At 56.5% G+C, this 22,525-nt stretch overlaps 2 protein-coding genes across 3 annotated transcripts in view; one reads left to right on the forward strand and one right to left on the reverse strand.

The window, feature by feature from the left end:
- Positions 1-1,127: 1,127 nt before the first annotated feature.
- Positions 1,128-17,328, forward strand: PANK4 (pantothenate kinase 4 (inactive)). Of its 2 annotated transcripts, XM_084786042.1 has the most exons (19): positions 1,128-1,465; positions 5,289-5,371; positions 5,748-5,962; positions 6,191-6,374; positions 6,821-6,913; positions 7,215-7,368; positions 7,701-7,882; positions 8,399-8,480; positions 8,692-8,792; positions 10,992-11,147; positions 12,887-12,999; positions 13,204-13,291; positions 13,795-13,946; positions 14,632-14,687; positions 14,873-14,922; positions 15,396-15,500; positions 15,961-16,061; positions 16,182-16,250; positions 16,880-17,328. In XM_084786042.1, exons 1-19 carry the CDS (start codon positions 1,342-1,344, stop codon positions 17,091-17,093), a joined length of 2,322 nt encoding a protein of 773 aa, XP_084642168.1. In that variant the 5' UTR covers positions 1,128-1,341; the 3' UTR covers positions 17,094-17,328. The 2 variants fall into 2 exon arrangements, with proteins under 2 accessions (XP_084642168.1, XP_084642169.1); XM_084786043.1 differs by lacking the exons at positions 1,128-1,465; positions 5,289-5,371; positions 5,748-5,962; ... (2 more) ...; positions 7,215-7,368; positions 7,701-7,882 and having other exon boundaries at positions 8,653-8,792.
- Positions 17,329-19,914: 2,586 nt separating this feature from the next.
- The window catches only part of PLCH2 (phospholipase C eta 2), a 77,817-nt gene continuing 75,206 nt past the window's right edge, over positions 19,915-22,525 (reverse strand). Inside the window, exon 23 of the mRNA XM_084788232.1 lies at positions 19,915-21,711. Coding sequence (XP_084644358.1) covers positions 20,408-21,711 — 1,304 coding nt within the window. The 3' untranslated portion in view covers positions 19,915-20,407. The remainder of the gene's footprint in view (positions 21,712-22,525) is intronic.

The raw sequence follows: 22,525 nt of genomic DNA on the forward strand, positions 1-22,525 counted from the left end.
AGTCTCTCGGCTGTGCCAAACCTGAGACGGTATCTGCCGTGGCTCCTTCTTTCCTTAGCACGCACCTGTTCAGCTAATTCACAAATGCCTCCCTCCCACAAGGTGACTGACTAGGGTCAGGGCTGACCCGGTCTATTCAGGCCATGGGCTGGGAGGTACGGTCTATTTATTGTATCAGACAGGGTGTCCACTTTAAGGCAGGCTACAGCAGGTTGGCCAAGTTCACAGGACCCTAGAACCACAGCTTTCAGGTGCCCAAAGGCAAAATCCATGGAGCAAGGAGAGAAGAGCTGGGCATGTCTACGTGTTTCCTGAATGACAAGCCATTCACCATTCAGGTGTGGGCCCTGACTCTGATTTTCCCCACTCATCGGGTCTCATCAACCCCCCCCTTTCATCCCTTTCTATCTACTCTGATGGGGGGGCACATGAAGAGGACCCCGCTGAGCCCCCAGATACAGTAAGCAAGGGCAGAGAACCTCCATCTCCACTTCAGGAGCAGCGGCACATCTACAGATAGGGGAGGGGCCAACCGCCCTTGGGGAAGGTCCTTGTAAACACAGGCCAGGCATGGCCCACCCTCAGGGACTGAGCTGCTGGGTCACCCCACTCTCAGGAGAAGCCCATGCTCTGGCTGGGTACACACAAGGCCGCCTCCTCCCTGAAGCAATACCTGAGCCTGTGCACTGCCTCAACCCTGTGCTCCGGGAGCCTGCCAGTGAGTGAGTGAGTGACAGCCTGCAGACGGAACCTTTGAGAGAGAGATTGGGTTACGTGATGGGCCTCTTGGAGGACACAGTGCTCTCAAGGGACTTAAGTCAGCAGTAACTCCAGATCGCCTCCACTTTGGAGCCCTGCCCTCCTCTTCTAGGTGCCCTTTGCCACTCAAATGTGCGTCTTCCCCAGCTACAGGCACGTGACTCCGCCCACATATTCCTTCCCCCGTGGCTGGCCACTCCTCTCGAGTTTTAGCAATGAAGGCCCCTCCTCTGTAGGAAACCAGTATGTTGGGTCACCCCAGCAGAAATCACAGCAGCTTGCAGGGCCAACCTCACAGCAGGAGGGCGCCAGACCCAGGAGGTCTGAAAACAGGCTCAATACAACTTAGCAGCTAGCCAGCTCGGAAAAAGAATATACCAGAAGTTTTATATTGGTAGTTTGGAGAATAACAGCCCTTCCTTCCGCAGTCCTGGCTTCTAGGGCACTTGAGGTCTTGAGGTGCGAACTCCAGCAAAGGAGGGGGCGTGGCTCATTAGCATAATTTATGCACGCGTTCGTTTAGCAGTCAATTATATGCGCATATATCTCCATGGCTGATGAGGCGAGCCGGGCACTTTCAAAATGGCGGAGCGTGGAGCGAGTGGCGGCGGGAGCGGCGGGGACAGTCTGGACAAGAGCATCACGCTGCCACCGGACGAGATCTTCCGCAACCTGGAGAACGCCAAGCGCTTCGCCATTGATATAGGTAGCCACGGATCGGGTACTCGAGCGGACGGCCAGGGCAGCGGGCTCGGGCGACCAGCGGGGGCGGCGGGAAGGACGAAGGGCGGGGGCGCGGGCCATGCGCACAGCCTCACGGGTCGCCGCACTGCCTCTTGGGACTTGTATTGTGTGCAGCGTCAAGGTGCGGGATGGAGCCGGCTGTCGGACTTCAGCTCCCGGTAGGCGCTGCGCGGGTGGAGCGGGGCACGCCGGGCCTCGTAGTCCGCGCGGCGCCGTCCGATTGTGAGGGCTCTATGGAGGGACGGGAGGGGCTAGTGGCCTTGGGGGGGCTTCTAGTCTGTTCAAAATCCCCCAAGGTTCGCCTGCCCGTGGCCCCACGAGAGCTCCCGCTTCCCAGACAACAATGGAGACGTGGGCCTGGACACTTGTCGAGCTCTCAGGGTGTTCGTGGCTTTGGGCGCCTGCACTGTCTCCTACGGCCGCCGCCTCCTGCGTGCCTGTTGGTTGACCCCCTGCCCACCCGCTACTGGCTCGCCTTAGACCCTCGCCCCCCTCTCGCGTACCCTAACAAGTTCTGGGGAAGGTTCTGTCATGGCCCCTGTGTCCAGATGTGGAGACCAAGGAACAGAAGAAGTCTAGCTTTCTCCCGGGTCTTTCGATTCGTAGATAGCAGAGCTAGGACGGGAGCCGGCCAACCCCCAAGCACCCTGCTGAGTATCCTATTATTGGGGGCTTTGCACCCATCAGCTTGCAGGCGTTTTGCCCTTGTGGCTCTGGATAGCAGCGTGGTCAGTGAGGCCCCACACAGCAGGGCAGCATCTGCTTTCTTGGACTTACCTCCGTGAATGTGTGCGGGTGCTGCTGGAAGGCCTGGGTCATTAAGAGTACTGAAGATTCTCTTTACTTCTGGAATATTGAACACGTTAGCTACCCTCTTACTTTTCGGTTGTCTTTTTAAGAATGGGGAGGGGTGGGGAGGATAAGAAAGCAAAGATGGTCTGGTCTGTGCATCGACCATATAAAGGGCTCAGGGGCGCTGCTGATGGGTTGTAGAGACCAGCAGAGAGTCGAGTAACACCTGAGATAATTTGGTGAATTGGGCTGGAAGTGGTGGGCTTGCAGGCCCTCAGAGGGGACTGTCCACAGCCAGACCTCTCCACAGTCCCCAAAGGCAGCTGTCCCCAGCTTCTGAAACCTGCACTGCAGGCTTAGGTTGTGTGCTTTGTACTGAGGGCTTACATTTGTTCCTTGGGAAGAAGGCAAAATTAAGTAAATACATCTAGAAAGCAGCTGAGATTGATTGCAGACATTATCAGGCAGGTGAGAGAACAGGGCTCACCTTGGATAATCTGGGTGGCTCCCAGAGACCATCCAGCCAATAGCTGTAACGCGTGAACTGTAGTGGAGTGGCCCTGAGGCCGGACACAGGCTGTCTTGACCGAAGGGCACTGCAGGGGTGTCTTCAGTATTGGGTTTCAGTTGCACCAACCTGGGTCCTGGATCTGAGCACAGAAGGACGAGTTTAATATTCCTGTGGACAGCCCCCCAACCCTCTCCCCCCCCCCCATAACTGATGGGAGATCACAACTTAGACAGTTGTGGAGTCAACAGCTCAGGCACCTTCAAAACTTGTTGGCAGTGTTGTTAAAAACAGACTTCTCCTGTTTCCTCTTTCCTTACTCTGTCTCTGTGTCCAGGAAGCCTCAGCTGTCCTGAGGTTTTGGCCAGCTCTTTTCCTTTCTGGGACGGGGACACTGATGTCAGCTGGGTTGTTTCACTTCTGGACACACAGGCAGCAGGAAGGGCACACAGGCCAGAAGAAACCCCAGGGTAGTAGATGCTGGGCTGTCCTGCCCTGCCCTGGTGCTGTGGTGTGCATATGAAAGTCAGAAGACAACATGGTGTGGTCCTCTCCTTCCACATGTGGGTCCTGGGCATGAAATTCAAGTCCCACATTGACAGCAAGCACCTTTACTCCCTGGCCCAGCTCACTGGGCCCCTGATGGCTGATGAATTGCTTAAAATGCAGCTCCGCCCATCTGCACAGTCTTGCCTTTTAGGGAATAGTGCATGCTCAGGGGTGAATTAGTCGAGCGGTTAGAGTCAGACAAGCCCGAGGACAGGTGAGGATTGGGGGCAGCGAAGAGGGATCAGGAGGCTTAGGACTGTGGCCTGGATGAGCTCAGGCTCCGGCCACTCACTAAGGCCAGCACGGCCTCTCTGTGCCCTGACAAGGCAAGGCTACACGATGGCCGTTCTTGCTGGGACAGGACAGACTTCACTGTGTCGCTTTCACTGAGGGGAGGGCTCCGGCCTCCAAGCATCCTGGCCCTCAGTCCCTGCTCTCCTGTAGTCCCCCAGTATTTTCTCAAAACCAACACTTGGAAATAACTTAGCCATTTTACTGTGCTACTGAGAGACCTTTGCCTGGTCAGGCTTCGGAGAGGTACACCTGCAGTGGAGCACCGAGATTCCCATTTCCCCAAGTGTCACCTGAGAGCCCTTGGATGTGCAGTTGCAGCTACAATCTGTAAAGTGCCTTACCTGCAGGGGCTTGTCCTTGGCACTTCTTTCTCTGGAATTCTGGGCAGACTTCCCTGGAGTGTATGGCTCACGTGGACAGAGGCTTTATGCCTTGCCTGGAGAACAGAGGCTGGCTGTGTGCAGGGTTCCTCGGGTGGCAGGCTCTGTGACGGTGGCAGGAGCCTGCCTGACTCCAGGTGTGGTGACAGATGCACGCCTTTAATCCCAGTACTTGGCAGGCAGAAGCAGGTGGATCTCCATAGGTTCAAGGCCAGCATGGGCTACATAGTGAGACCCTGCCTCAAAAACTGAAGGAAATGGGTTAACAGTAATGAACACTGACTGTTCTTTGAGGACCCAGGTTCAATTCCAAGCACCTATATGGTGCTAACAACCATCTGTAACTAACTCTAACTCCATTTACAAGGGGATCTGGTGCCCTCTCCTACCCTCTACAGACACTGCCTGAATATGGTGTGCGGGCAATTATTTATGCAAGACATCCATTCACATAAACTAAAAATAAAACTTTTTAAAAAGAACAAACAGAAGAGCCTGGGCCCCATGGAGGCCTTTGGCTTCCCTTGGTTACTTTGGAGGCTAGGCTTCTCCATCAGCTCAGAAAGTCCTGAAGGCTGAGGGCAACTCTGACCCTCAGTCCCTGTTTGTGAGTAAATCCAGCCTATTGACTCTTGTACCTCAAAGGTTCGGTAAGATGAGAGGCCAAGTGTGGATGGGTCAGTTTATATGGAGTCTTTGAAGATCAGGGCTTGGAACTGCATTGTTTCTGGTGTTGGAACTCGAACTTGGACCCCACATGTGCAGACAGGTGTCTACCACTGAGCTACATCCTAGCCCTTGTTTTTTGTAATATGCTTTTTAGCTCCTCAAAGATATGTCTTGTCTCTTGGGGATATTTCCCCTCATGGTCCCCCTTACGCCCACCTTCCTTTCTAGCCTAGACAGTGTTATTTCTTTCATGTCATATGTGTATGTACATATATGTCATATGTACCTATATAAAATCTAGGACTCACAAGTAAGAGAAGCACATATTTGTCTTTCTGAGACTGGCCTAGTCACTTACTGTAAAGCCTGTAAAGCGCACTGCTCTCACAGGGTGACTTATGCCCCTGCCCTCTGATCTGTGCCCACTGAGATCTTAAGTTCACATAGCACTAAGCACCTTATCAGACTCAAGTGTTGAAGGAAGATGCTGTTTGCCGAGACATCAGTGCCCCCTGAGAGCTTGCAGGAGATGGAGCTCAAGGTCTCCTTTGTCCTGTGCTCAGTTTTGCCTGGCTTTTATCTTCTTCTTGTAGGTGGATCATTGACCAAGCTGGCATACTATTCCACCGTACAACACAAAGTGGCCAAAGTGAGGTCTTTTGACCACCCAGGAAAGGTGAGCCTCACGAGGTGGGCATGCAGGCACGACAGTGAAGCTGCACGGGGGCTGCTTCCTCTGCTGTGCACCCCTTACTGTCACTTTTGTTCACTGCCCCCTGCTGTTCACACATGTTGGCACTGCAGTCCTGGAGCTGATTGCTCTTCCCTGTGTAATGTTGTCGCCCCGACCCTCTGAGCGAATGCCTCCCCCTTCGCCTGCTCCTTGTGTAGTGCCCTTCTCTGAGGGTCTCGGGTCTCTTCTTCTAGCTGCTGTCTCTGCCTTGGCCCAAGCTAACGTACTTTGTGTATCACGGTTGCGTGAATGCCTGGTGTGCTGGGGCAGGGTGCACAGGCCTGTCCTTGCCTCTTGAAGACCTCTTAACCCTTTCCAGGACGTGGAGCAGGACCATGAGCCGCCCTATGAGATCTCCGTTCAGGAGGAGATCACAGCTCGCCTGCATTTCATCAAGTTTGAGAACACGTACATGGAAGCCTGCCTGGACTTCATCAGAGACCACCTGGTCAACACCGAGACCAAGGTCATCCAGGCCACAGGGGGCGGAGCCTACAAGTTCAAGGACCTCATCGAGGAGAAGCTGCGCCTGAAGTGTGTGGGGACCTTACCTGTGGTGTGGTGGGAGGCCCTGGACTTCCATGCATTTGTGGTGCTGTGTGTGGGTGTTGCCTTGGTGGCATTGCTATCTGCAAACCTGTCAAGAGCAGAGGCTAAAGCTTGGCTGTGCTTGGGACCTCATGGCACAGTCTGGCTGCGCTGTGCTGGCTCCTCGCAAGAGCACCACGGTTGACTCTTGTGACTAGGCTCCTTCATTTGCAGGGTGGACAAAGAGGATGTAATGACCTGCTTGATTAAGGGCTGCAACTTTGTGCTGAAGAACATCCCGCATGAGGCCTTCATGTACCAGAAGGACGCAGACCCAGAGTTCCGGTTTCAGACAAATCATCCCAACATCTTCCCCTACCTCCTGGTCAACATTGGCTCTGGGGTCTCCATTGTGAAGGTGAGAGTTCACAGAGTGACAGCTGCTAGCTATGTGCATACCGTGTCACCACCTTCACTGCTAACTGTGTGCCTGCCGTGTTACAGCCTTCACGGGGCACAGGGACGGGTCATAGCTCCTAGCTGTGTGCCTGCTGTGTCACTACCTTCACAGGGCACAGGGACAGGTCATAGCTCCTAGCTGTGTGCCTGCTGTGTCACCGCCTTCACAGGGCACAGGGACGGTTGTAGCTCCTAGCTGTGTGGATGCCGTATCACAGACTTCACTGGGCTTAGGAGCAGGTTCCACGCTCCCTAGAACCGGGGTTGGCGCTTGCATCAGTGCCACCCAGGGTTTACTTAGAAGGGTATGGCAGAAGCTTTGGGCATGTCAGTCCTGACGTCAGCACTCCAGCAGCCTCTGGCTTGCAGCCCGATGCCTGATGTGCCTGCCCACCTCTTCCTCAGGTGGAGACTGAGGACCGCTTCGAGTGGATTGGTGGAAGCTCCATCGGAGGAGGCACCTTTTGGGGGCTCGGGGCTCTGCTCACCAAAACAAAGGTATTCCCTGCAGAGCCTCCACTCTGGCCCTGAAAGGGCCTTGCTATATGTCTGCAGAAGCTGTGCCTGAGCCTTTATCCTGGATTCCCGTGACTGAGCTGTTTACACGCTGAAGGTCAAGGGCTTCTGGAGCTCTGCCAGCTCGGCAGTCTAGCACCCAGCTTGCCAGCCCTGCCCTCGCCTCCTGTACTGAGGGAGGGTCATTCACAGCTGACCTGCCTGGCTCCTCTTTGAAGTCAGGGTGATGAGGGCTCCCCACCTGGTAGGCCCCTCACTACCCTGCCCTGCTCTGCCTCCACAGAAGTTCGATGAGCTGCTGCAGCTGGCCTCCCGAGGCCGCCATGCCAATGTTGACATGCTGGTCCAGGACATCTACGGTGGGGCCCACCAGACCCTGGGGCTGAGCGGCAATCTCATCGCAAGCAGTTTTGGGAAGTCAGCCACTGCTGACAGAGGTACCTACCCGGTCTGCCCTTCACGGTGACCAGGCAAGGCCATCCCCAGGGCCCACAGTTCCCCCGAGACTATTGGGGCGGGCTTTCAGGGCTCACCCTCCCAGAGCCCAGCTCTCGCTCACAAGAACATTGCCAGATAACCTCCGCAGCTTGCTTCCAAGCTGTACAAGCAGGAAAAGCACTTAGGCTGTTCTGTCCTCTTGAAAACAAAGCCGTGATCTTCCGGGGTTGCGTCTTGCCTCGCATCCAGAGCCCTGTGCCCCTCATCCTCCAGCACCTGTTACTCAGGGACACTCACCTCACACCCTTGGCTCTGTTTTCATTTCCCTCAGAGTTCTCCAAAGAAGACATGGCCAAGAGCTTGCTTCACATGATCAGCAATGACATTGGACAGCTCGCCTGTCTCTATGCGAAGCTTCACGGCTTAGACAGGGTCTACTTTGGGGGCTTCTTCATCCGGGGCCACCCTGTGACCATGCGCACCATCACCTACAGCATTAACTTCTTCTCCAAGGTGACTGCAGCCATTTCTTGTCTCTGGGTGCTGCGTGGGCTCAGGTCATCCTATGCTTCAACATAGCCCTGAGAGTCTCCCAAATGGTGACACGCTGACCAGAACTCACTTCATACCCAAGGGGCACAGGCAAGGTTCCTGGCCACCAGGCCGATGCCCCTCCCCTTCCCTTCTGGTCAGCTGCACCTTCCTCCTGGCCAGTTTGGCATTCTGTGCATTGAGTGGAGCCTGTTACGGTGAAGGGCACTCAGAGCCTGTCCTTTCATGAGGGGAACGTCAGGTGGACTGAGGCGGCTAAGCCAGCGGAGAACTCCAGATTGGTGCTCAGAATTAGGTAGTAGGGTGTGGTCGGTCTTCCTTAGGGTCCTCAGCCAGCAGGCTACCCTGTGGCATGCAGGGCGCCATCTGTTGGCAGGGTATCAGGCAGCCTTGCAGATGTTGGTGCACTAGTGTGAGGGGTCCAGAGTGGATCTGACTGGACACTGACCAATTTCCTGTGGGCTTGGGCTGGGGCAGGGCGAAGTCCAGGCACTCTTCCTGAGGCACGAAGGCTACCTGGGAGCCATTGGAGCGTTTTTAAAAGGAGCTGAGCAAGACAGTGAGTAGAGCCACTGCACTGAGTGGTGGCAGGCTGTGCAGGAAGTGCCCTGTGCCCCTGGTTGGAGCATCGGGTGGGAGAGTGGGGACCAGGGGGTGGGGCAGCCCCTCAGCGTGTAAATAGACCAATGATTCTGTCCCTTTTCCTCCTCTACTTTCCCCTTTGGATCAAGGGCGAGGCTGACACGGTGACCAGCTTCTCGTTTTTCCAGATCCTAACCAATACAGCTGGGGTGAGAACTACGCAGCCAGCTCCGGGCTGATGAGCGCGTCGCCCGAGCTGTGCCCGACACAGCGGGCGAGGAGCGGCACAGTGAGTAGCAGGCCCTTCCTGCCCAGCCGTCTCCACTGTGGCCTCTCACCACACAGGCTGGTTTATGTGGGTGACAAGTTAGACCTGAGGGCAGGAGGCAGCGAGGCTTCCAGAGCTCTCGGGTGCCTGAGAGGCCTCGTGCCCTGTGCACAGGACCGAGCTTGGCAGCTGCCAGCATGTTAGCAGCAAAAGTGAAGAGTAGGCCTGGCCTTGGTCCGAGCTCACTGACAGCAGCTTTGTGTTTCTTGGGAAGTCTGCTCTCCTTGGAGTGGTCTAGGCCCATTTCTCAAGTCTCCATATAGGGTGAAATCCACTGTGACTATAGCCAGTGGGCTTAGCTGGCCAGAAGCAGGCTGAGCACTGTGGAGCTGCTCAGGTAGGAGACGCATCAGCACATGCCTAGTCGGAGCTCTCTTGGTGTGAGCTCCTGCCAGGCTGGTGCAGGTTGGATGCCCGGTATGGGAGCTGTTTGGCTGTCTGATGATTGGCTATGGAGCTTCTATAACTCAGATACCATAGACGTCTGAGAAAGAGCAAATCGAGTGGAGGCCACCACCCCAGGACATGGTGTCAGCCTAGGCCTCCAGTGCGAGCACGCCACAGGTCCCTCTACATTTATTTGTCCCTTGTGGCTCTGTCTAAGCTGTGAGTCTTTTTTTTGTTGTTGTGTTTTGTTTTGTTTTGTTTTCCAAGACAGGGTTTCCCTGTGTAGCCTTGGCTGTCCTAGACTCGCTTTGTAGACCAGGCTGACAGCGACCCCCCCTGCCTCTGCCTCCCGAGTGCTGGAATTAAAGGTGTGCGCCACCACGCTCGGCCTAAACTGTTGTGAGTCTTCACCAGAGCTCATGTTCAGTCATTGCAGTTGAAATCCCCCGGCTGAAAGGGCTTGGGTTCAGGGTGCGGCCTGGCCGGTAGGCACTTGAGGTCAGAGAGGCAGCCTGGAGCAGGGGTAATGTGCAGGCTGGCACTGCCTTCCATTCTAGAGCTGCTGCTGCTGGGCGTGGGCAGCATGGGCTCACCTTGCTGCTGTGCGCATGCTGTTTCAGCTCCTCTCTCCTTAAAAGAGAAAGTGCTGCCGGGTGTGGTGGCGCACGCCTTTAATCCCAGCACTCAGGAGGCAGAGACAGGTGGTGGATTGCTGTTGAGTTCGAGGCCAGCCTGCTCTACAAAGTGAGTCCAGGACAGCCAAGGCTACACAGAGAAACCTTGTTTCAAAAAACCAGAGAGAGAGAGAGAGAGAGAGAGAGAGAGAGAGAGGAGAGAGAGAGAAAGTGCCACTGGGGTGAGTGAGGGGTTGTGGGGTACACGTGGCTGCCTGAGTGAGGGGCTGTGGGGTACATGTGGCTGCCTGAGTGAGGGGCTGTGGGGTACATGTGGCTGCCTGAGTGAGGGGCTGTGGGGTACATGTGGCTGCCTGAGTGAGGGGCTGTGGGGTACATGTGGCTGCCTGAGTGAGGGGCTGTGGGGTACATGTGGCTGCCTGAGTGAGGGGCTGTGGGGTACATGTGGCTGCCTGAGTGAGGGGCTGTGGGGTACATGTGGCTGCCTGAGTGAGGGGCTGTGGGGTACATGTGGCTGCCTGAGTGAGGGGCTGTGGGGTACATGTGGCTGCCTGAGTGAGTGAGGGGCTGTGGGGTACATGTGGCTGCCTGAGTAGTTGCTCTTACTGATTGTGTCAGGGCCAGCATATGAGGAACAATCCTGTAGTGCTTTGCGGACAGCACATCAGCTGGACAAGACAGAGGCCAGGGTATGTGCCAGCAGTGGGTCTGCCGGAACTCAGGCAGACAAAACTGAGAAGAGCCTGAGGGGGCTGGGCATTGAGCATGGCGGGCACCAGCCCTGAGCAGGGTGGGGCTGGTGGAGAAGCAGAGCTGCAGCTCAAGCTGAGTGTTGGGAAGAAAACATGGGCTGTGGCAGGGCAGCCGAGTGCCCAGCTTAGGAACTACAAGCTGCCGAGGAATTAAGGGTGACAGCCAAGGCGTGGTGATGCAGGGAGAGGGTGGGAGCTGATCTGAAGCTCTTGAGAGTAGACCCACTCCCCACCAAGCAGTGGGCGGAATCCAGGAAGTCTGGCTGGTGGCTGCAAGAAGAGGCCCCGATAAAGCAGGTGGGAGCTCTTCTGCTAAGCCAGAGCGTTCCTGGGCTGCTCATCTTCCTGACAGTGGCATCTCCATCAACCTCTTCTTGTCCTCATAGTTTGATCTCCTGGAGATGGACCGGCTAGAGAGGCCCCTGGTCAACCTGCCCCTCCTTCTGGACCCGTCCTCCTACGTGCCTGACACGGTGGACCTCACTGATGACGCTCTGGCCCGTCAGTACTGGCTCACATGCTTTGAGGAGGCCCTGGACGGGGTGAGGCTCAAACACAGCAAGTGGAGACCCTGGGGTCTCCCAGGCCCTGGGCTGCTCCAGGGCTTAGCCGGCTCCATCCCTGTGAGGACCAACAGGGAAAAGAAGGCGGAAGTGGTGTGGTCTTAGTGAGAGGAAAGTATCTCTGTCTCAGACAGAATGCACTGCAGTGAGGGTATGCTTCGGGAAAGTGGATTCTGTGAGCAGCACGTGCCTTCCTGCCCACGTCTGTCAAGTGGGCAAGCCATCCCACAGACCTCTGTGCTTTTGGCATTTTTTTAGAGAGGGTCTTTCTCTGTAGCCCAGACTGAATTGAAATTCACTGTGTAGCCCAGCTTTGCCTCAAACTCAAGATCTTGCTGCCCTAGCCTTTTGAGTTCTGGGATTATAGAGGCCTGAGCCACCAGGCCAGGTACCTATTCTGATTTTGACATGAATAGGATTATCTGGAGCTTTGTGGAACCTCTACTCTGCTCATTTTTTTCTGTCTCTGTAGGAATCTGACAGAAATCGTAGGAAGAATTTTTCTTACACTTACAGAAATTTCAGGCTATGGTCTGCCTCACTACAAAGCCTCCTTGTGGGCCCGTGAGGCGGCATGGTAGAGCAAAGCTGCTCTCTGTGGCCCCCAGGAAGCAGGGAGGGAGAGGTTGGAAGGAGCCAGGGCTTCACTCTTCAGGTGCTCCCAGCTCTCAAAGGGCAGAGATGGGCAGATCTCAGTGAGTCTGAGGCCAGTCTGGTCTACCTGGGGAATTCAAAGCCTTCCAAGGCTACACAAAGAGATCCTGTCTCAATACATACATACATACATACATACATACATACATACATACATACATACACACACACACACATACATACACACACACACATACATACACACACATACACACATACATACACACACATACACATACACACACATACATACATACATACATACACACACATACACATACATACACACACACATACACATACAAACACACACATACACATACATAATATATACATACACACATACATGCCTATACACACACATACATACACGCATGTGTGCACACACACACACTTCAAGGGCAAGCCCTTTGTGAATGCTTCCTCCCATATTGTAATGCTTCACAATAGTCTTACCATTTTTAGTCCATCAGTGAAGAGCTCTTGTGATCCAGCCACCTTGCAAAGGCGCAACTCTGAGCACTGCTTGCAACAGGGACCAAGCCTTCAACACATGGGCTGTTTTGGGAATACTTCAAATTCAAGCCATATGTCTCCTTGTTCATTTTCTACCTTTCCCAATGCCAGCTTTGTGTATGGTGGTAGTGCCAGCTTCTGGAGGTGTTGGGGCAGGGCTGCAGCAGCTAAACTTGGAGTTCAGGCAAGGTGGAAGGCTGTGGCCACAGCAGGAATGCTCACCCCTCCTTCAGACATGGGTACATGCAGTGAGAGACACAGCCCTGGACCCCAAGCGGCTCCTCTTGGTGGACATACGACAGAGCCTTGTTTTTTATTCCTGCCAGTGAGGGCTTGCCGTCTCTCCTGTCTCCCAGAGCAGCAGCAGGATGCTCGTCAAGGGTTGAGTCTTTAAAAGCTGAAGCACCAGACAGGCAGGCCTCTCACCATTGCTGTGTTTCCAGCTGTGCAGGTGCGCTCCAGCACAGCTGGGCAAGGCCTGCTGCCTTTGCCTGCCCTGGGGCTGTTCCTGCCTCTGGGAGCTTATCTGACCCCTGTGCGCTTGGCAGGTGGTGAAGCGAGCTGTGGCCAGCCAGCCAGAATCCATAGACGCAGCTGAGAGGGCAGAGAAGTTCCGGCAGAAGTACTGGGGCAAGCTGCAGACACTGCGCCACCAGCCTTTGTGAGTCATGTGACCCAGGCCATCCCCTTCCTGTGGGCCACTGACAAAGGGGTTCCCTTCTTGTCATAGGGCCTGTGACTGGCCTGGTGGGTGGATGAAGCCCATGCCGATGGTCTTTTCTGCCTGTGTGCAGGGGTCTCACTGGGCTTTCCTGAGCTCTAGGAGGCCTCTTGCTCAGCCGTCTCCGTCCCACTTTTGTCCCAGTGCTTACGGGACCCTGACTGTGCGCAGCCTGCTGGACACCAGAGAACACTGTTTGAATGAGTTCAACTTCCCGGACCCCTACTCCATGGTGAGCCCTGGCTGCAGGGGGCAGAGGAAGGGCTTGGTGGCATTCTGTTGTGCCAAGCTCAGGAGGTCTGAGCCACACTGGCTGGGAGCTGGGGTGCAGCTCCTGTCGCCCCATGTGTCAGCACTCCTCAGATCCTCTGGCTGGGAGCTGTGGGCCCCTTCTTTCCCTGACATCAAGTACCTTGTCCCTTCCTCACCTACCCAAGCGCAGTGGCCTCTGGGGGTGTGCATCCTTGGGCCTCTTGACTCCATTTAATCTTGTGAGCCAAATTCTCTCTCTGCCTCAACTAACTAACACATGTGGGCCCGAGGACTCCCAGCAGTGGGAGTGGCTCCTCAGGAGCGTGCCATAAGCGTCCCCTTCCCCTGGGTAGTCACTGTTGGCAGCCTCAGTGAGCCTCCTAGGTCTACACCCTGCAGAGACCTCCTTAGAGGCTACAAGGGGTGGTGAGAGCCTGTCAGGGAGAGCGGCAATAAAGCAGCATCTGTATGCCTCCCCCACAGGTGAAGCAGAAGGAAAATGGCCTGGCGCTGAAGTACTTTCAGAGTGTGACTCGCTCCCTGGACTCCCTGGGCTGGGAAGAGCGGCAGCTGGCTCTGGTGAAGGGGCTGTTAGCTGGGAATGTCTTTGACTGGGGAGCCAAGGCCGTGTCTGAGTAGGTATCTGAGGCCTATGCACCTAGTCCCTTCCTTCTCCCCTGAGGTAGCTCAGAACTGGTTTATTCTGTGGCTGAAGTAAGCCATTCTACCACCAGGCTGTCTAGACCCAGACCCAACTTGTTTTGGGTTGGCCCTGCTTTTACAGTGATGGGCAAGAGCCCAAAGGCACAGGTCTTGTGCCTGGGCAGGCACATGCCACAGTGAGGTAGATCTGAGCTTTAGGGTAAAAGTCCAAATTCATCGTAACTAAATACAGCAGCATGTTTCTAAGGAGCACCAAGGGCCCTCTCCTGGAGCAGCTGTAGAGTTGCTGTCTCTGTGCTGACTGACCCAGGCCTAAGCCTCACTGGGTGACCATGCCACTTGGCTGGTGTAGGACCACATTGAGAAGGGTGTTCACCCTCCTGCCTCACCTCGTCACAGCCGCCCGTCTGAGGCCCAGGCCCAGGGTGTGGTGGCAAGGTAACCTAGGCTGCCAGCCATGGAGGGAGCCGGCCCACGGTCTGAGTAGCTCTGAACTCTTACACTCTGCTGAGGGGATGGATCTGTTGGTGTCTGCAGTGTGCCCCGCCGTGAGTCCCTACCCTCGCAGCACAGTGGGAGACACCTCGCCATGTTGGCTTGGGTTGAAATGCTTGGTTTGCAGTTTTGCTTCATTTCAGTTTTCTCTTCTTTACACAGTGTCCTTGAATCAGACCCCCAGTTTGGGTTTGAAGAAGCAAAGAGAAAGTTGCAAGGTATGGAGGCCATGGGTGGCTTCGGTGCCCTGGGAGGGTGGGCGGCTGGCTGCGCAGAAGAAGTTAGACAGGGGGGCAGGGGCAGCTCCTGGTTGCCAGGAAACCATGTAGGTGCAGGATGAGAGGGCCCTCCCCTTGTCGACACTCTGCCTCAGCTTCCCTGACGAGAGCCCCTGTCTCCACAGAACGGCCCTGGCTGGTGGATTCCTACACCAAGTGGCTCCAGAGGTTAGAGGTATGTAAGGCGCCTCTGCTCCTGCCCTTGGGGGTTGGAGCAGAGTCTGGACCTAGCCAAAGAGGGTGGCCACCACAGGCACTGGGCTAGTTGTAGCATGGTGTAGCAGAGCACACAGTATAACCCGCAGCCCACTGCTTGGAACTCACAAGCTCCCACCTGAGAACCTAATGTCAGAAGTCAGAGTCAGGTATGACTCAGTGAGAGAACAGTTGCCCTGTGTGAGTGAGGTTCTGGGTTCCATCAGGTACCACAGGAAGAAAGATGTCCCCAGTCCCTGCATGACTTCCTGCAGTGACCACTGGCTAAGTCACCTGGCCTTGGGACAAACTGCCCTGTCCCCACTGCCTGCCACATTCTGAGATCCTGTGCCTGGACCTAGCCCCATAGGGCACTGGGGGTGCAGAGGGCTGTGCTGTGTGAAGCGCTTGACGCACCTGTTCCCGACTGAACGTCCTGGTTTTGTCTTACAGGGGGCCCCTCATAAATGTGCCTTAATTTTCGCAGATAACAGTGGAATAGACATCATTTTGGGAGTCTTCCCCTTTGTCAGGGAGCTACTCCTTAGAGGGACTGAGGTGAGTGAAAAGGCTGGCTGGGCGGGACCTTCCCCTGGGCTTCTCCGCTGTTGGGGGGTTGGCGTTGCTGTGGGCTTCTGGCGCTGGTCAGAGCTACATTTGTGGCAGGTGAGTACAGGCGAGGCCAGGAAACACCTGGGCCTGTTGGGTGTGGGCTGGAGTTTAAGGTCTGGGTTCTCTCTGCTTCCTGCTTCCTGGAAAGGCGTTTTCCAGAAGCTAGGGAATACATGAAGAGGTTATCCTGATGCAAGAGGCAGGCTGGGACGGGATGAGAGGCAACCAAGCATGCTCTGAGCACGGCCCTGCCTCTCAGAAGCCACAGAGCCCTGAGATTGTTTGGGGCCCTGCTGCCCAGCAGATGGCTTCCGCTTGGAGCCTGCCAGGAACAGCTGTGGTGATTTTTGGCCACATTAAGTAACAGCCCAGGTTCTAAAGAGCTGCCGCCCCTCCCCCACCGTAGGTCATCTTGGCGTGCAACTCAGGCCCTGCCCTGAATGATGTGACCTACAGTGAGTCCCTCATTGTGGCAGAGCGCATTGCCGCCATGGACCCCGTCATCTGGTAGGTTCTGGCCGCCCCATCCATGGTGAGCCAGGCATGGGCAGGAGATACGCAGAGAAGGGCTCCGGAGGGGGTCAGGCTCAGGGCCTTTCCCGGGCCTGACTGCCTGCTTTTCTATAGCTCTGCACTCAGAGAAGACAGGCTACTGCTGGTGCAGACCGGTTCCAGCTCCCCGTGCCTGGATCTCAGGTAACCCAGCCTTCCTTTCTCCTGCTCTGCAAGGCACCAAAACAAGCTGTGCTGCGGCTTCCCCTAAGCGACCCAGGTAGCCACGTCCTCCTGGAGGGCAGCTGGGCAGCTGCCCCGGGCTCCAGGCCTCGGGGCCCTCCTGTAGTAGGGGCGCCACTCGTCCTGCACTCCACTGCTTTTATTTTCTTTTATTTAACATTTATTTACTTACTGTGAGTGTATGTGTGAGGGCCACAGCTTGTATGGAGGTCAGAGGACAACTCTCAGCAGTTGTTTTTCGCCTTTGGCCATGTAGGTTCTATGAACCAAACTCAAGGCATCAGGCTTGGTGGAAAAGTACCTAAGCCACTGAGCCATCTTGCCGGCCGCCCTTCAGTGCTTCCTACAAAGAGTGCGCTGTACTGGGCAAAGGAGGGGGCACAAATGTGGGCACTAGGGAAACCAGCCCGCGCTGGAAGTGGTGATCCTGGCTGGTGGTGGGAAGGTCACTGCTGGGAGGCCCTGGGGAAAGGTCCTCGTGCCTTACTGGTTGCCACCTTCAAGGGAACAGGGTTGGTGTCCACTCAGGAATTCAGTGCAGGTTGTGGCCAGTCCCTTGCCCAAACTCACTGCGGCCTTCTTCCCTGAAGCCGCCTGGACAAGGGGCTGGCCGTGCTGGTGCGGGAGCGCGGTGCAGACCTGGTGGTCATCGAGGGAATGGGCCGTGCCATCCACACCAACTACCACGCAGCGCTGCGCTGTGAGAGCCTCAAGCTGGCAGTGGTGAAGAATGCCTGGCTGGCCGAGCGGCTAGGTGGCCAGCTCTTCAGTGTCATCTTCAAATACGAGGTTCCCACCAAGTGAGACACCTAGTCCGCCACTTCTATCTGCTTGTCCCTCGTCAGGAACGTGGTTCCCTGCGAGGAGCCTGTGCTCACAGGGAGTATTGGTCCTGTGCTCCTGGGACTGACAGTGTGTGCACCAGGCCCACCCAACCCAGCGTTTGTCCTGTGGGGCACTTGTGTTGGAATGTATTTAACTGTTAAATAATCTTTTATATATATATACATATATATATAAATATATAAATACACATGTATCCATCTGGTGAGAAACAGTGCCTGGCACAGCAGGTCTCCCAGATATCAGATCACTTTCTCTGTGCTCCCGAGAAGATGCCCACAGCTCTGAGTGGACAATGGCGGCCCCCTCTGGCGCTGCTCAGTGCTGAACTTGCAGTCCTGTCCCATCCCTCCTTGGGTTTCAGTGTTTCCCTCATCCCCATGTCTTGATGCAGCAGCAGCAGCACCGCATGCCTAGCCGCTGAGCCAGCTCTAGTCTCTAATGCTCCTGGGGGTAGCACAAGCCGCTAAGCTGCACTCCTGACTCAAGAGCTGGTAGAGAGCAAGCCTTGTCATGGAGGACCCTCAAGGGCTCTTGCAGGGAGCGAGGCAGAGCCCAGCAACCTGTGTGGGTTTTGTTGCTATGGCATTGATTTCAGTCCCCAGGGCTTGGTGTCTGGGAGTGCTGTGAGATGCCTCAGGTGTACTGACATGTCCCCGGGGGTGGATTTGTGCAGGGCAGCACAGGTATGGCGGCGGAGCCTTGTTCTTAGCGCCTGGGGCTGACACCAGTGCCACCAAGCCCCGCAGGTAGAAGCAGGTCAGCCGAGAGGCACAGCAGATGCCCACCACCCAGCTGAGCTCCCCTTTCAGGGCGGTAGCTGCTGCTCTGCCCACCTTCCAGCCTAGCGCAGGGGCCTCAAGTCATCAGCTTGGGTAGCTGTGGGCCCCAAGCCAGGGATCTAGTGTCACAAGTTTCCATTCCCAGACTAGGGTATGCTCCTTGGTCCCCAGCTCGGGTGAGAAAGCCCTCCCTGTTTGAGCAGGCTTCCTGCAGGCAGGCAGGCAGGGCCAGCTGGGGCCTGGAACTGTCCAAACTAGGGCCGGGAATATGCCCTAGTTCCTACCACAGCTCCAGGTAGGATGAATGTGGGCCCACCATGGGGCAGGGTCACATGGCCCCTGAGTCCCACATCTGCCTTAGCTAGGTCCTCAGAAGAGGTGAGCAGGAGATGGGCAGTGCCCTGGCTCTGAGCATACATTAGTGAGGTGGGCAGTGCTCTGGCTCTGAGTTTATGTTAGTGAGATGGGCAGTGCCCCGGCTCTGAGTAGACGTTAGTGAGGTGGGCAGTGCTCTGGCTCTGAGTTTATGTTAGTGAGATGGGCAGTGCCCCGGCTCTGAGTAGACGTTAGTGAGGTGGACAGTGCTCTGGCTCTGAGTTTATGTTAGTGAGGTGGGCAGTGCCCTGGCTCTGAGCATACATTAGTGAGGTGGGCAGTGCCCCGGCTCAGAGTGGACGTTAGTGAGGTGGACAGTGCCCTGGTTCTGAGTTTATGTTAGTGGGGTGGGCAGTGCCCCGGCTCTGAGTGGATGTTAGTGAGGTGGACAGTGCTCCGGCTCTGAATTTATGTTAGTGAGGTGGGCAGTGCCCCGGCTCTGAGTGGACGTTAGTGAGGTGGGCAGTGCTCCAGCTCTGAATTTGTTAGGTGGGCAGTGCTCTGGCTCTGAGTTTATGTTAGTGAGATGGGCATTGCCCCGGCTCAGAGTGGACGTTAGTGAGGTGGGCAGTGCCCCGGCTCAGAGTGGACGTTAGTGAGGTGGGCAGTGCCCCGGCTCAGAGTGGACGTTAGTGAGATGGGCAGTGCCCCGGCTCAGAGTGGACGTTAGTGAGGTGAGCAATGCCCTGGCTCTGAGCATATGTTAGTGAGGTGGGCAGTGCCCCGGCTCAGAGTGGACGTTAGTGAGGTGGGCAGTGCTCTGGCTCTGAGTTTATGTTAGTGAGATGGGCAGTGCCCCGGCTCAGAGTGGACGTTAGTGAGGTGGGCAGTGCCCCGGCTTTGAGCGTATGTTAGTGAGGTGGGCAGTGCTCCGTCTCAGAGTTAGTGAGGTGGGCAGTGCCCTGGCTCTGAGCGTATGTTAGTATGTGCCTAGTATATCTTGCCCTGGGGGCCTGCCTGTGTTCCCACCTCGGCTACTTAACTATGAGGAGGGCACCAGCCTGTGGTCAATACTTGTCACATCCCATCAATAGCCCCAACCTGCTGCCTTCATCCCTCTCTTAGCCAGAGTAGAAAGCTACTTCCTCCCGAGTGAGACCGGGTCTGTGACCTGCCTTCCTGTGGCCCGGCAAAGCACATTATGTACCGTTCTGTGAGGCATTGCTTACCAAGCTGGTATAGCGGCCCTTCAGGCTGAGCCCTTTCACTGGCCCCAGGCAGGAAGTCCGTCCTCCACATGCTTGTGCTTAAGCCACAGCACCCACATGTGCTGTCCAGCAGGTTAGGGAAGCAGGAGGTCCTGCTGGACTTGCCTGGCCTGGCTGAGTCAGATAAGTCGATACAGGCCCTGCCTGTGCCAGGGGAACACGGGAGCAGAATGGCCTTCCTGACAGCACTGGGTGGAGTCACCTCAGTCAACAGAGGCTGAGGAGGTCCCAGGAGAGCCTGAGTTTCCCAGGAGATGGAGAGGCCTGGAGCCACTTGTCCTGACGCTGCATAGCATCCACAGTGGGGCCTACGCATGCTTCCTCAAGGAGGGGGTCACCCAGGCCCACCCTGGCAGACTGTGCTCCCTGCCCTATGAGGACAGAGCTGGTACAGCAGAGGGAGTGGCCCACACGGAACAGGCCTGGTGCATTTATTGGAGTTGTGTTCCCAAGTTTACACAATTGCTGGGGTGTTTGTTCAAAACAAGCCAGGTGCACAGCAGGGTAGGGGACAGGGACAAACATCCTAGCAGTTGTGGGTGTTTCACAGGCATTCTCAGGTACAAGCACATAGCACACGCCTCAGGGCCAGACACCAGGTGGAACAGTGGGAAAGGGGTCAGTCATTTGCTGTGGTGTAGTTTTGGTTCTAAAAAGTTAAATACCTATATCTTTTAAAACATGGAGACTGCGCACTGGGACGGGTGACAAGGCTGTCCATTGCTTCCCAGGGTTGGAGACAGGACAGCTAAGGTTGAAGGGGAAGCTACTGGGTGCTCCACAGATAGCAAGTGGGGCATAACAGCTCTGGGGGCCCAGTGGCTTCATTTCCTGAGCAAAGGGTGGGCTGAGGCCAGCCCCCCCTGCAGGCAGTTAGAAGGAAGGTGGGGAGCTGAGTTATCAGGCAGGGTCAGAGCCTGAGCAGCAGCCGGCCGTCAGCAGCACCACACGCCTGCTCAGAGGCTCCCTTGGTAGGCATTGGCACATCCACACAGCCTTCATGGCCTACAGAACAGGCACCCTCAGGGGTGCCCCGCTCCTCCTCTGGGGGACCCCGTGAGTCCAGCCCTCTTTGCCGCTGCTGGCGCTCCTGAGCTTGGCGGGCCCGGCTGGCAATGGCACGCACGCGGCTCTGGCTGCGGGAGGAGGAGCGTCTGAGGAAGCTGGGGCCCCCTACAGACCCATCCCCAGCTGGGCCCCAGCTGGTGGGTGATGTGATGTCCCCAGCCTGCTGGAAGCCGGTGAGCCAGCGTAGTTGCTCCGTGAGAGCATCTCTCCGCATTCCTGGCTCCAGCACCTGACGCACCACACCCAGGGGGCCCAGGCCACAGCTCAAGCTGCTGGCACTGCCCTGGAAGCTGGGGGCAAAGTCGTCAGCTGTTAGGTCTCCCAGACTCTTGGACTTAGCAGACACTGGGCAGTCCTGCAGGCCCACCAGGGTAAGGTGACGCCAGGGTGGCCGTGGGTGGAGGCTGGTCAGCCGCGGGGCAAGAGGCCGGGGCTGCAGATCATCCAGTGCAGGAGGCAGCCCACCTGCAACACGCAGGTTGGGGTTTGATTTGCTCTTGGTCACAGGAGGCAGGTCAGGACGGGCAGCTGAGGCCACGCAGGGCCGTGGGGTCAGGCGTCCAAGAGAGACTCCTGGGATGCTCTCCCGGCTGCGGCAGAGGCCCAGGCTGGGCAACGATAGGTCTATGACAGTGTCGCTGGATGACATGCTGGAGGATGAGGACACGCTGTCCCGATGACTGCCGGGCTCCAGCCGCTGCCATAGCCTGTCAGTGCCCGTAGCATCCGAGTACACTGCAGGTGTGGGCGAGGGCTCTGAGGGCACCTGGCCCTCACTCTTGGCCCTTCTGACCACTGGCAGGTGGCCCAGGGCCCAGGAGCGGCTCTTGCTGTCTGTCTGTCTGCCAGAGGTCGTCTCATGTGTCCCACTGGGGACCCTACCATTGTGTGGTTTGGGGGTTACCTCTGCATTGTTCCTATTGTCCCCAGTCCTGAGCTGGACAGTCCCCAAAGCTCCCAGAGATGTCTGCTGGGGGCCAGTTACTTTGGCTGCCAGTTCTGCAGGGCACTCGGGCCCTTCCTGAGAAGGAGCTGTGGGGGCGGCTGCCTGGAGTGGGGGGCCAGGGCCCAGGGCTGGTTCCTCAGCAATGGGTTCCAGGCTGCACAGGGGGGAGATGGGCCGCTGCAGGGGGAAGAGGCGAGTATCTGTGGGGAAAGAGGGATGGAGAGGAAAGGACAGACAACAGGGAGACAGAAGTGGGAATCAAGAAACAAAAAGGATGGAGGGAGAGAGGAAGGAAAGGAATGAGAGAGAGAGAGAGAGAGAGACCGTGAATACGAATCTCATCAGCGAGTTGGGTTCCTGACTCCTGAGCTGAGGGTAGGGGCCAGCCCACCCAGGGTACCTGAGTAGCTGGGCTTCACCACTTAGACACATGTATGTGGCACTCAGCACCCCCACCCTGCTAAAGTTGGAGAGGTCTTGGGCCTCACACAGGGTTCATAGGACAACAGGCAGGCCACACCTGGGCCTGCTTGGGCTGGGGCAGCGTGGGGACACACAGAGGTTGGGCCTGTTACCTGGCACTCGCAGGTCTCAATCCCTAACTATGGAAGCAGCGCAGACAGCAGGGACAGAAAGGAGAACATGGTCAGTGTGGGTGGGCTGGCAGGTGGACAGACAGACAACGAGGCTGGGCAGTGTCAGGTGGGCTGGCAGGTGGACAGACAGACAACGAGGCTGGCCAGGAGCAGGATTACGATGAAAGCAGGCAGACTCCCTGTGCCTCCCTCCCACCCAGACTACAGCTCAGGTGACCAGCTCAGTCCAGTTCCCTCACACTCCTGCTGACACGTGTGGGCCAGAACTGTCAGCCAAGATGGTGGGCAGGCGATGGCCAAGTGCCATCTGGGCAGTGCAGGCCCGACTGACCCCCAAGTTCTGAGCACCTTCTACCCTGGTCTCTGAGGGGCCTCCAACGCGATATACCCTCAGCACCACCAACACCTGACAGCAGAC

Source organism: Acomys minous (assembly GCF_964271855.1).
Source record: "Acomys minous genome assembly, chromosome: 6".
Taxonomy (NCBI): Eukaryota; Metazoa; Chordata; class Mammalia; order Rodentia; family Muridae; genus Acomys; species Acomys minous.

What these genes read in the sequence shown, in the direction of transcription:
- PANK4 (XM_084786042.1), top strand. Translation starts at nt 1,342, where the DNA reads ATGGCGGAGCGTGGAGCGAGTGGCGGCGGGAGCGGCGGGGACAGTCTG. An exon ending in CTCTGCTCACCAAAACAAAG is followed by an intron (nt 6,914 to 7,214) that starts GTATTCCCTGCA and finishes CTGCCTCCACAG; the next exon opens with AAGTTCGATGAGCTGCTGCA. An exon ending in GCCATGGACCCCGTCATCTG is followed by an intron (nt 16,062 to 16,181) that starts GTAGGTTCTGGC and finishes GCTTTTCTATAG; the next exon opens with CTCTGCACTCAGAGAAGACA.